General features: G+C 38.4%; 1 protein-coding gene across 1 annotated transcript in view; it reads left to right on the top strand.

Moving 5' to 3' along the window:
• Positions 1–9,401, top strand: part of MYO5C (myosin VC) — a 41,140-nt gene extending 31,739 nt beyond the window's left edge. The window contains exons 35-42 of the mRNA XM_054168841.1: positions 1,027–1,122; positions 2,085–2,239; positions 3,332–3,421; positions 5,580–5,730; positions 6,153–6,435; positions 7,901–8,075; positions 8,606–8,686; positions 8,848–9,401. Of these exons, the coding sequence (XP_054024816.1) occupies positions 1,027–1,122; positions 2,085–2,239; positions 3,332–3,421; positions 5,580–5,730; positions 6,153–6,435; positions 7,901–8,075; positions 8,606–8,686; positions 8,848–9,000 (1,184 nt within the window). The 3' untranslated portion in view covers positions 9,001–9,401. The remainder of the gene's footprint in view (positions 1–1,026; positions 1,123–2,084; positions 2,240–3,331; positions 3,422–5,579; positions 5,731–6,152; positions 6,436–7,900; positions 8,076–8,605; positions 8,687–8,847) is intronic.
• Positions 9,402–13,938: the final 4,537 nt, after the last annotated feature.

The following is a 13,938-nucleotide window of genomic DNA, read 5'->3' as shown; positions in this document are numbered from 1 at the left end:
CAAATGGCAGATGGTTCCTGATAAGAAGTTAGTTTGTACAAAGCACTTGCACAGCAAGTAATTCTTCACCATAGAATGCTCTTAAAAACATTGAAGAGGTCACTAATGTAGAGATGTTGCTGTTTCTTAACAAAAGTCACAGAATTACAGGATGTTAGGGGTTGGAAGGGACCTCGAGAGATCATCCAGTCCAACCCTCCTGCCAGAGCAGGATCACCTAGAGCAGATCACACAGGAATGCATCCAGGCGGGTTTTGAGTATCTCCACAGAGGGAGACTCCACAACCCCCCTGGGCAGCCTGTTCCAGTGTTTTGTCACTCTCACAGTGAAAAAAATTTTCTTCGTGTTTACATGGAACTTCCTATGCCTCAACTTCCACCCACTGCCCCTTGTCCTGTCATTGGGCATCACTGAGAAGAGCCTGGCTCTATCCTCTTGGCATCCCCCCTTTACATATTTATACACATTCATGAGGTCACCTCTTTGTCTCCTCTAAGCTAAAGATCCCCAGTTCCCTCAGCCTCTCCTTGTAAGGGAGATGTTCCACTCCCTTAATCATCTTTGTGGCTCTGTGCTGGACTCTGTCAAGCAGCAACCTGTCCTTCTTGAACAGAGGGACCCAGAACTGGATGCAATATTCCAGATGTGGCCTCACCAGGGCAGAGTAGATGGAAAGGGGAACCTCTCTTGACCAACTAACCACACCCCTTCTAATACACCCCAGAATGGCATTGGCCTTCTTGGCCACAAGAGCACATTGATGGCTCATGGTCAGCCTTCCACTAGGACCCCCAGGTCCTTTTCCCCTTCACTGCTCTCATGCCACTGAATCCAGTGAAACTATTCACATAATATAAATGTTCTTTAACTCAGAATGCTTGGAACCACAATGTAGGAACATGATTATGAACAGGGCCCATACTCTGTTTATTGCAGAGAAAATTGCTTTTCTCCAGTAGCTTGTTCTAAAATGAACATTACCTTAGCTGTTTACCTGCAAGTAACAGTGCTTTTGTGTTTGACAGCTGAAGCTCCTGTGCCAGCTTTGTCCAAAGAGTACATTGGAATGATGGAGTACAAAAAAGAGGACGAAGAAAGGATCATTCAAAATCTGATCCTAGGTATTTTAGTAACACTTAGTCTTTGTATCAGTAGTTGACAATATCCCGTGTAGAACACTGTGGTAAAAACTACAAGGGTCTGTATTTCACTTGAGTTCAAAGTTACCTTATTCCCATTTTCTCATCAACAATACAACCTGGAAGCTCTATATTGCACATTTTCTACTGCCAGACATTTCAAGTATGGGAGTGCTTCGTCTGTGTAAAAATCGTTTGTCTGACTCTACGTAATGTTGACTCTATTATCTTTCTTATTATTTATGCACTTATAAAGCTATAAATCTCAAGAGCACACCAGGGACTTGAATTCATTTTCTTCCTGGTCATCTAGTAAGTTTGTAAGTGCTGAGCTGATATCCATGTGTGATGAATTACTCTCTTGTTTGTCCTTTGTATACCATTCCCTTCTCTGAAAGGAAATGTACCTACTTGTTTCTTTTGTAGAGGAATTTTGTTCTTCCTCTGAGTTACTTTACTTTGTCTTACTGCCAAACCAGCTTTTTGCATTAGCTTACAAAAAATAGTAAAGTTCAGCAATTTTCCATGTACATTAGTACCATTATTAAATGCAAGAGGTGGAAACAACCTCTTCCTTCTCTTCTCACCTCCTTCAACCATGTAAAGGTTTATACCTTTGCAGACAAATGTGTGTAATCAAGCAGTGCCAGAATTTGGTGGGTCCTCCAGTGTATAGTTAAATGCAAATTGCTTTTTGAGGTTGTCCTGTTTGGCCAAGCCCTGATGAACCTTAGAATTTGCCACAGTCCTCTTAACTGTCTCAAAAAATCAGTTAATACACTTACATGAATAATACTGTTCCAGAACTTTTCTGAAACAAGGAGTTCACCAGTAAATCAATTATCCAGTACCTGCTCACTGAAGAAAAGAATCCCATTTTTTGGAATGATACATTGAATCATTTGATTTTTATATAATAAAGCTGATAACTCTCTTTTATGCAGATCTGAAGCCACGTGGAGTTGTAGTTAATATGATACCTGGCCTTCCAGCCTACATCCTATTCATGTGTGTGAGGTATGCAGATTATCTGAATGATGCTGACATGCTGAAATCTTTTATGAATGCCACCATTGATGGTATCAAAGAAGTTGTTAAGGTAGGAATTACATTTGACTTTACTGTACTTTCTGATTTTTAATGTAAGGTTTACAAGATGCCTGCAGAGTACCCGGGGGATGGTGACACTTTATTTGCAACTATTCCTATAATAGAATAATAATCATTGGTGACATTCTTTTTGCTATTTGTAGTAGTACCCCTGTAAAGCCTCTAGGTAAGATTCTGCTGAATGCAGAATGCATTAACATAAATTATTTGTATCTGAAGAGCTTGTTGACAAAATCATTTAAAGTATTTTACATTTTACAATGAGTAACTAATTAAGTGAAGTGCACTTGTGCTTGTGGCACTGGTAAAAGTTGGAGGGACAGAAATGAAAGTTAATGTGCCTGGCAGCAGGCAGGTATCATAACTTTGAAGAGCTGTTTTACAGTGCTGTTCTACTGCCGTAACGAGGGTGGGTTTTGACATGTCATTTGGTACTGCAGCATTAGTACCCAAATAATTAAAATTATGTTGCCAGCCAGTTTACAAAATCAAGTTATTAACAAGAATTTTTAGTCTGCTGTCTCATCTATATAACAAATTCAGCTATGTAAATGGCTTAATATGGATTTATAATGCAATAAAACACCAAGCAAGCAAGCAGGCAGGAATGGACTGTGGTTTATGCAGTTGAGTTTGTTCTATAGAGAATGCCTGTAGTTTGTTTGCAAACAAGTTTATACCACAGTTTAACCACTGAAGTAGTTGTGTTGACTTAGCTGACAAAAATAAAACACAGCTCTGCCTATGTATGTATGTTTTCATGTAGTTCAGTTTTGTTTGTGTATAGAGGAGTTCACAGTTTCTGCAAGAGGGCCTCCTATACACAACACTATGCATGGAAACGTGTAAAATCATTTGGTTCAGGCTACTTTATTTAGACAGTCTCCCATATAAGGAGACTTAAACAGTGTTTACCAAATAAAAGAGGGATCTCAGCCTAAAAACCCAGAATGATTTGTTCAGCCAGGATGTTACAGATGCTATATGCTCCTTCTGCTACAGACAATTTCACCAAGTCTGTAATGATCCTAAGTTTAATTATTAAGCTAATTTAATGAGATGATACCATTATCATTTTCAGGAACATTCAGAAGACTTTGAGATGTTGTCCTTTTGGCTTTCCAATACCTATTATTTTCTTAACTGCTTGAAGCAGTACAGCGGGGAAGAGGTAGGATTGATTTCATCAAATTATTTCATTACTTAACCTTTGAGAGACTTCAATTTGAATGAAAAATAGTGGTAATAAATAGATAATTATTCACCAACGTTCCTTCTAGATATTTACATATTCACATAGCTCTGCAGTGCTATGAGACATCTTACACAATAAGACAGTATAGAATTAATGGACCAAGTGAAATCAAGGAAACACTGAAGTCCTAAAGCAGGTTAAAGACATGACATAGAAACTGCTACTTAATTTTAATTCTTCCATATGAGTTTAATGTGAGATGGACTTAGATATCAGTTCTCTGTGTGTATATATATGTGTGTGTGTATATACATGTGTAGATAGCCAGCTCTGTGTGTGCTTATATATTTGTATACATAAATATACATATATATATAAAAAATAGTTTTACTATTTTACAATTGTGATTGTTCAAACATCTACTGCTACAGAAGAAAACCTCAGGAAAGGGGCCACACAACAAAATGTCCAGGTTTTTCATTATTTTACTTGCTTGTTTAAAGTGAGTTTTTTCCTGATGTTAAAAATTCTGTCAAATTCTTTAAAATAGAAAACTCATACTGTATTTTTTTCCTAGGCTTTTGCAAACTTAGGCATGAACTGAAATTGCAGGGACACAGAAAAATAGTGCCCAGGTGGCCAAGAAGGCCAATGGAATCCTGGCCTGTATCAGGAATAGTGTGGCCAGCAAGAGCAGGGAAGTCATTCTACCCCTGTACTCAGCACCTTGAGTCCTGTGTCCAGTTGTGGGCCCCTCAGTTTAGGAAAGATGTTGAGTTGCTGGAACGTGTCCAGAGAAGGGCAACAAAGCTGGGGAGGGGTTTGGAGCACAAGCTCTATGAGAGGCTGAGGGAGCTGGGGTTGTTTAGCCTGGAGAAGAGGAGGCTCAGAGGAGACCTTCTTGCTGTCTACAACTACCTGAAGGGAGCTTGTAGCCAGGTGGGAGTTGGTCTCTTCTCCCAGGCAACCAGCACCAGAACAAGAGGACACAGTCTCAAGCTGCACCAGGGGAAGTTTAGGCTTGAGGTGAGGAGAAAGTTCTTCACAGAGAGTTGTTGGCCATTGGAATGGGCTGCCCAGGGAGTTGATGGAGTCACCATCACTGGAGGTGTTTTAGGAAGAGACTGGATGGGGTGCTTGGTGCCATGGTTTAGTTGATTAGATGGTGTTGGATGATAGGATGGACTTAATGATCTCAAAGGTCTTTCCAACCTGGTCTGGTCTGGTCTGGTCTGGTCTATTCTATTCTATTCTATTCTATTCTATTCTATTCTATTCTATTCTATTCTATTCTATTCTATTCTATTCTATTCTATTCTATTCTTCTCAGATGCAGGCTCTAAACTGTTTTTCATAGTCTTCAGGGTTACAGCAAAGTGGTACCATAAAGCCTTGGAACCACGGTAACTGTGTAGTGTCCAAACAGCAATGCGCCCTCCTGTGGTCATATAGATAACTTCTAAAGAGTAATGGAGAACTGAAAACATTTAAACTTCATTGATAGCAGTCTTTTCCCTACTGTTGCAACTAAATTTTAAACGTCTGAATCCAGAATTTAGAGCTTTAATTTGTATTTCTAATGAACATTTGAGACTTCTCACAGGCTAGGATTCAGTTTAGACTTCTGAAGTCAGAACTTCCCTGATGTAAAATTCTGAAAATGAGATCCCTTTGCAGCAATACAATGTAAATGTGGAGATTTTGATTTGCCAACACAGTCCAAACAACTCTGCTTTGGCTGCTTGCCCTTTTTTTTCCCCCTCTCCTTTTTCTCACCCCCCCCCCCTTTTTTTTTATTTTTATTTTTTCATTTGTTTTATTCTCTCTCTCTTTTTCTTTCTTTCTGCACCTCCCTCCCTTCTGTTTAAGGGATCTAGGAATTTCTCCAAAGTTCATTGAAATCTATGAATGTCTTTCATTTGGCTTGACTGGGAATAGCATAAATATCATCATAAACTGAAAGCCCAGAACTGGAAGCATCCATTAAAAGTTCTCAGTAGCTTTGAAGCATTCTGAGACTGTGTTCAGCCAGAGATGGAATAAGTGACTCCAGTACCTACATTACATGGTAGTCACAGTTCATAATTGTACTGTTATGTGATTTCTAGTAATTACATTTAAAATTTACTTGTAGGAATTCATGAAGTGTAACACTCCACGTCAGAATGAGAACTGTTTGAAGCATTTTGACCTCTCAGAATACAGACAAGTCCTTAGTGATTTGGCCATCCGTATATACCACCAATTCATTGTTGTAATGGAGAACAACATTCAGCCTATGATTGGTAAGACAGCAGCAATCCAGACAGCCTTAAATGTGGCTTGTGAAGTGTATGAATAAAGCTTATACACTGAAAGAAAGGATTGGACAGGCTTCTTTATCCCCTTGATTTATATATAGATATGTGTACCTGCGTGTGTCTGGTGCATATATAAATTCCACTGTGTGGTGTATTTCCACAGTGTTTAGAAAGACTTTTCCCCCATAACATGTCTTGTTGTGGGATAATGCTTTGAAATCTATCAGCATTCTACAAAAAGAAAAGGCTTATTAAGCCTCAAGAAGCCTTTGTCAGAATCTTATTTGTGTTGTATCGTTGAACTTTGAAAATATCCTGAAAGTAGGTTTTGTTCAATAATGAAGTTAATGGAATGAAAGGAGCCATAGGAATTTTGGTTTTACCATTTATTTTCTGTTGTATTTCAGTACCAGGCATGCTGGAATATGAAAGTCTTCAGGGAATTTCTGGCTTGAAACCTACAGGATTCCGTAAACGTTCTTCTAGTATAGATGACACAGATACCTACACAATGACCTCTATCCTGCAACAGCTCAGCTATTTTTACAGCACTATGTGCCAGAATGGCTTGGACTCTGAGCTTCTAAAGCAGGCAGTGAAGCAGCTTTTCTTTCTGATTGGAGCTATCACCCTCAACAGTCTCTTCCTCCGCAAGGACATGTGCTCATGTAGAAAAGGAATGCAGATAAGGTAAAGCCCATGAAGTTTCAACAAGCTTCAGAATGTATATTTTGACACTTCTATGTAACATCCTTTATCTCTAAGTCACTGGGTATTTTGTCACCATTCTGCTGGAATTAGCTGATTGTTTTGTACTCTCTTTGAAAAAAAGCAGATCTTTGCATTTGGGGCTGAGCTTTCTCAACATAACATATTACAAATTGTTCTTTCCATGGAAACACTAATGGAAGAAAAGACAGAGAAAATTACAGTCTGGAGTTCAAAGTCAGACATGTTTCAGATTCTTTCCATGCTAGTTCACTCATGATGTGACAAACAGTATTTTTAATTCTTTCTTACTGTAGTAAACAGGTGCAATGTGCCATAGCTGGCAGACAGACAAAAGCTGACTTGCGTTTTTCATGCTCTGTTGACAAGAAGGCACTGAGACAGAGGCTTTCAGGGTGTATATCAGGCATCATCTGTTTCGCTAAGAGCATCAAGAGAACATGCTGCTACCTGTTTTGCAGAAGACCCAGTTCATTTGCTCTCCATTAGACAGTCAGCAGACTGAGGTGAAAGTAAACTAGGCCTCGAGCACAAGCCCTACGAGGAGAGGCTGAGAGAGCTGGGATTGTTTAGACTGGAGAAGAGGAGGCTCAGGGGAGACCTTATTGCTGTCTACAACTACCTGAAGGGAGGTTGTAGCCAAGAGGGGGTTGGTCTCTTTTCCCAGGCAATCAGCACCCAAACAAGAGGACACAGTCTCAAGCTGTGCCAGGGAAGGTTTAGGCTTGAGGTGAGGAGAAAGTTCTTCACAGAGAGAGTTGTTAGCCATTGGAATGGGCTGCCCAGGGAGGTGGTGGAGTCCTCGTCCCTGGAGGTGTTCAAGAGGGGATTGGACGTGGCACTTAGTGCCATGGTTTACTAGTCATGAGGTCTTGGGTGACAGGTTGGACTTGGTGATCTTTGAGGTCTTTTCCAACCTTATTGATTCTGTGATTCTATGAAAACTAGTAAAATCATGATCCATCTGGCAATATTACTAGAAGAAAGCTGCTTTAACCTTTAGGTCATCAGTTATAAACCCAGCCCTCCTTTGTGGTGTGCAAAGATTGTTCTAATTTCCTGTTCAAGCACAGCTGTAAATGAAAATTTTAAAGACATACAGTTCTACACTATAACAGGCAATGCCAGTACATATTAGTAATTTTCTGTAAACAACAGCTAAAGTGGTAAGTTGCTTCCTTTTAACTGTGCTTTAAGCAATATGGTTCTTTTTTTAAGTAATTGAAATATATAAGGGATTAAACTTACATATCAATAAGCTATTCATTGCTTGATTGATTGTTATCATCTATGGATATAGATTTAACTTAAGATGTATGAATTTGAACATTGCACGAGAGGAACATTCCTTCCATAGAAGTCTTTAATGTAACTTGCTTGTAAGGGGGAATCTGACATTTATGTTATCTGTTATGGTTTAACCCAGATGTAATATCAGCTACTTGGAAGAATGGCTTAAGGACAAGAATCTTCAAAGCAGCAATGCCAAAGAAACTTTGGAGCCTCTATCTCAAGCAGCCTGGCTCCTTCAGGTTAAAAAGATCACAGATGAAGATGCCAAGGAAATATGTGAACATTGCACATCTCTTTCTACTGTGCAGGTAATTAATCATCTGTTTTCTTCTGGCAGCATCAACTGCAGAATCTTGCCTACCTGATACAATTTGCTGCAAAAGGCTATTGGCATTATACTTGACAAAAATAGCATTCCTCAGCATTCCACATCACCACTTGTTAAATTGAATTTTAAACTCCTTATTCCTGATTGTTAGCATTTTAGCATCTCCTGTGCTGTATCTTTCTGCTTTGTTTTATGCCATCTCTTTATTCTACAGTGTATTTTCTTTACTTTGTCACAGGCTTTTTATTGTTGTTCTTATTTCCCTTAATTACCTCACCTTTTTCTGCATCTCCTTGATCCTACTGACACCTCTGGAAATCAAGCCTAGCAGTCTTCAGATACATAACAATTCATTAGGTGATGAGTCAAAATTCTTTTTTTTACTGTAAAATACTTTACTGAAACTTTAAAGAATTAAATACCAATAAAGACATTATATTAACATTTTCTTCTTTTTTAATCTTCTCACTTTTTGCAACATGCTAAAATAGTCTTCTGTCATTTGCACAGATAGTTAAGATCCTCAACTCATACACTCCAATAGATGATTTTGAGAAAAGAGTGACTCCATCATTTGTTCGTAAAGTCCAGGTAAGAGCTACAATTGCACTCTCTCAAGTTACAGGATCCTGATCAAAACAACCCTCTTAGCATCAAGTGAAAGCCAGATGTGCAGTAAGAAGCAAACAGTGTACTGCTTTTGCTTTGATTCTTAATGCAATATTTTCTTGCTCTTTCTGTTACAATTTCAGGCTATGCTACACAATCGGGAGGATGTTCCACAGCTGATGCTCGATACCAAATATCTTTTTCAAGTGACATTTCCTTTCACCCCCTCTCCACATGCCTTGGAAATGATACAAGTCCCCAGCAGCTTCAAACTTGGCTTTCTCACAAGGGTTTAGTAAAATCCAATGCATTGGTGTTTCCTCAAAGACTACACAAAGACAGGCAGGCTTTCATGGTTCATTTTTCCAGCTGGTGGATAGTATGGCAGTAAATTGAACTGTTAAAAACTTGTTCTTGAGTCAAGATTTAAGAAGCAGGAATAATTACAGCTTGTGATTTCCTTCTCTTTTTTCTTACTCCCTTCATTACATTCTTACAATGATGACTTTATATCATCAGCTGAACACAAAGCTAACCATACAGTTTTTAGCCCAAACCTAACAAGAGGAGCATTTATATGTGCCAAGTTTGCATTGGTGCCCTGTCAGCACCAGTGTGAGGGGAAGAATTCCATGTGATAGATGTCATTACTTTACATTTTTCCTTGCCTTTGCTTCCTGTAACAAGAGATATTTTTTTCCCCAAGGTAATTATGTTCATTGCCTTGATATACTGGATCTATTTTACAGTAGCTTTCACCCTTCTATACTTATTATACCTTTATTCATTTCTTTAAAAGAAGTCTTTTATTACATTTCATTCAGAAGACTGTAGTGGAAGGGAAAGGAATGTCCTTCCACAATTGGTGTGGGGTTTGTTTGTGGGTTTGGTTTTCTGTTTGTTTGGGGGTTTGGTTGGTTGGGGTTTTTTTAAATAAATAATATAAATAGCTACATTGAAACAAGGGAACTGAGATCAATCTAAGAGAACTACTGTTACAAACCCACACTGTCTTTTCATGGGCATGCTGGCTTGGCTCGCTGGATGCTTCCATTACAGCCCAGGCACAACAGGCAGCTCTTCAGCCAGGGGAAGGAGTTGGGTGCTCTTCTTGAAGACAGATTTCAGTTTTGGTCTCTGCAGTGACTAGTCTGGATTTTCACATTGATCTTTATAATACAAAAATCAGATATAAAATTTGTGTCATGATCCAGGTTTGAATTACAAGCTTGTTTTTCTGAAAAACAGGAGTCATCTCATGGTTAGGTTCCATCTCTAGTGCAATGTATTTCAGAATACCCACTGAGTATGCCCACATGTGCACAGCACCTTTCTCCCTTTCTTCATTGCCAATTTGTCTCCTCTGGTTCAAAAACTGAATAGGACTGAATACAGCTGCCCTGGCCTGGTCTTACTGATAAACCAAACTGAATTCTTCACATTTGGTCTATTTATTTCACTACTGTTGCTGGATATGTAGAAGCAGAAGTGGTCCCCTTTTTGCTTTTTCAGCCCTATCTCTGGTCAGAATGCAACAAACAATAACTTTATTTAGCACTGAACCCTGTCAGAACAACTGGAGGAACAACATTCACCTCACCACAATGATAACTGTCCTTAGAAATCCCTCAGTAAATAATGCTAGTTTTCTAGGCAGCCTTTTAGATGTACTCATTGATCAAGTACTAAAGCTTTGAAATACTGAAAGTATTCTAATTAATTAACTAGCTTGAATACTACAGAAAATAGCAAGTGAGTGATTTGATGTATTTTTTTTTATTGCACAGTGTTAGTACTGCTTGTTTAATTTTGCAGAACAGTCTGTGAATATAGAGAAGGAATCATTCTTGCTATTTAGTGGTCTTGGTGCTTACTGTGTACATTGAAATGTTCATGGTGATATCCACAGAGATACATGAAGGGACAATTTTGTGGTTTGTCCAATAACAATAAAAGCTGTACAAAGTATCACAGATGTGTAGGTAGACCAGTCATTCAATCTGTTAAATAAAGTAGCTTTTAAATCAATTTGTAGTGCTTGGAGTGATGCAATAGTTATGTTTTCATGATGGGATCATTTCAAAGAAGTTCTCTGGGACCTATGCAAGCAGCAATGAATACTGTAAGCTTTGTATTGCACCATAAACATTTATTTAATGGTCCAGTTGCTTTGCTGTATCATTGTGTATCTTCCTGTCAGAATGGTATGTTTTCCTTCACTCCTCATGAACTTCTGTAAATGTTTTAAAGCAAGCAAGTTTTGTTGCTGTAATTTGTACATAGCCTTTTTTACAGTTACTGGAGCTGTATGTCTGTTACCTGGGATGATGTGAGTACAGTCACAGCCTGCTCTTAATGTCTGCATCACACAGCAGTGTCAGGAGGCACTCTGAGAGGTTTGTGTGGATTATGCCCTTTACACTGTGTATACTAATCACAAAATAGATTATTTTTTTAAGGGAGTTCAGAATAGTCAGTGTCTGCTCTGTGCTCTCAGAAACTTACGTTGCTTTTGCTGACATTAATGCCTTCAGCCACTATGTAAGTACAAAATTCTGTTAGTTGTCTGTAATTCTTCTAAATATATAAGAAGCAGGTTTAGTGAAGAATGAGACATTACTGAGGATAGGATAGGATAGGATAGGATAGGATAGGATAGGATAGGATAGGATAGCATAGCATAGCATAGCATAGCATAGGACCAGGTTGGAAGAGACCTTCAATATCATCGTGTCCAACCTACCATCCAACACCACCTAATCAACTAAACCATGCTAAGCAACTAAACCATAACTTTCCTGGAATAGTAGTAAAGGAGAAAAGTGTTTCATTCAGATGGGAAGATGTCAAATTATGATCCTTACTGCAGTGGGAAAACACTGAAGTGGCTTATGGAGAGATGTGTCAGATGCAACTAGTATCTTTGGATGTGTTTAAACATGTGACTCCTGCAGTTTCTGGGATTAGGACTCAGCAGCATAGGGGATTCCTTTCAATTCTTTGTTCCCATAGTATTCTAATAAAAAGGACTAGGATATGTTACTTCAGTCCAAGTCTCTGCTTGGCTGAGACCTAATTTACTTACTTTTTTCTTAATTTTGTCTTGGAACTTTTGTCTATCAAAAGCAAACATCAAAGGGCATGATTTCAGTTATTGAGTCTTAATAGCAAATATGACCTGCAGCACTTTTGTGGAAACACATCTGAAAAATTCTCTATTTCCTCAAAATACTTTCAAAGTGTACAAAAGAGCAGAAACTTTTAATCCTATGGATTTAAAATTCATTGTCTTAAAACAGGTGAATGGTAAAAGTCTATCCAAAGAAGAACCATCATGGGCACTAATCAATTTGTTTGACTTCTAAATTTCCTTAAGAATATGAGATAAATGTGGCATTGACAGAGCTGTTTGTTAGAATGTCAATTTGATAGTTGGAAAATGAGTCATCAGTCACCTCCTCACTCTGTTTAACAAACATTAACACTTGGAAACCATCCAAAAATTGCTGCTATATGGAACAGGCAGGTAAGATCTGCTTTGCCTAACAGTTTATGTTCTTTATTCTGTATTCTGAAAGAGGGCAGTTGAAGTAAAGCCTTTAACCTATAATCATCAGTACATAACTGACTGGAGGTATGATACAACCAGAGAGGCTGAGCTTTAAATACCCTTTAAGTAGACTTAATAGGAAGGTTGCCTTTCTATGTTAGCAGTTGCACACAGCTTATTTAATCGTCCTGAGGACCTCCACGCTCTTGCTGTTTGAAAAGGTGGGTCATTTTGGTTATTTATCAACAAGATCCATTCCTCTGTAATTAGCATGTTTCTTAATGTATCACCATGGTGCTGTTTTAAAATGTCTACTGTCACTTCAAGTAGTATGTTGAAAAATTCAGACTACGGTGCAGGAAGTTGTCATCTTTTTAGACCTTTTCGGTTTAAATCGTTTGTGTCTTTATGAAATAGTGTACAAATCCATCATTCTCACAGCCTCAGGTATAATGCTGCTTTTTAATTATTCATGAGTTCTGTTGGCCTCTCTTGTAGCAAAATTTTGTAACATGTCATAATCTGAACCTGAAGTAAAATTCATAGATTCATAGAATGGTTTAGATTGGTAGGGACCTTAAAGATCATCTAGTTCCAACCCGCCCTGCCATGTAAAACACTGATAGCAGGTATGATTCATTCTGTGTTACTCCAGCTAACTTTTGTACATAATCAAAGGTAAGTTCTGCCCAAAATATGTACTACAAGCCTAGAAGATCTCTGTCTGTAGTCTCTAGGACTGGTATTAGTATTTTCTTCAAATATGATAGCTGTTTTTCCCCTGCAATACCTTAATTTTACACATCTTCTGAAGTGAAAGTTTTCCTCCCAAAGTCTAGCTTGCCTAGTGTCCTAAGGCTTTGCACCAATCTATGACTGTGTCACTTGAGTTGCCCTAAGTGGGAACTACTAATTGTAAGAACCTCAGAAAACCAAGTTATTCAATGTCAAGTGTCCACTTTTAAGAATGTAGCAGAACTGAGCCTTGTTGCTGTGGTCACTGTAAGCTATGAGCAATATTAGCACAGAATAGCTCCCTGAAAAGATGGCAGCCTGTGATCTCAGGCTTACTGTTTGCAAAAGAACACATTAAAACCTTCAGGGTGTTTGTTGCTTTTGATCAAATGGAACATAAACCTCCTTGACTGCATGTAGTTGATGGAAAGCTTCATGCAGATTTCATAGCAACCCGCTGTAGTTCCATTTAGGGCGGTTTGCTTCCAACATGTTTTGGGATAGACATACGCATGGGCTTGAGACCACAGAAAAGCTTTTGAGCTGAGTGTGGGCAGGATTTCTAAGTTTAACATCACATTTTTCAAGTAGTCCTCTGAAATACTGAAGAATAAGCAGCAGAATACAGGTGGAGTAAAGTTTGTTTTGGTTTTTATGTAATGTCCAGCCAAGCAAATTCTAGAATCTGTGTACCTTCCTGAATGTCTTTTGCCCCATTCAAATCTCTCTTGCAATAGCTTCTTCTAATTGTTAATCATGAACTCATTATTTATGTACATGTCTAAATAATGTTAAAAGCATTCATTTTAGAAGTGGTGAAAGGTGCCATTTTCCCTATGAAAAATGTACAGAGAAAAATGTCACTGTAGTATTATTCTTGTTTGGTTTTATGACAATCAAAGCGTTTTTGATTCTCTGATGATGATAGTGCTTTGATCCTAGAGATGCC

This window comes from Dryobates pubescens, chromosome 17 (assembly GCF_014839835.1).
Source record: "Dryobates pubescens isolate bDryPub1 chromosome 17, bDryPub1.pri, whole genome shotgun sequence".
Classification (NCBI taxonomy): Eukaryota; Metazoa; Chordata; class Aves; order Piciformes; family Picidae; genus Dryobates; species Dryobates pubescens.
This window is presented reverse-complemented; position numbering and strand designations above follow the sequence as displayed.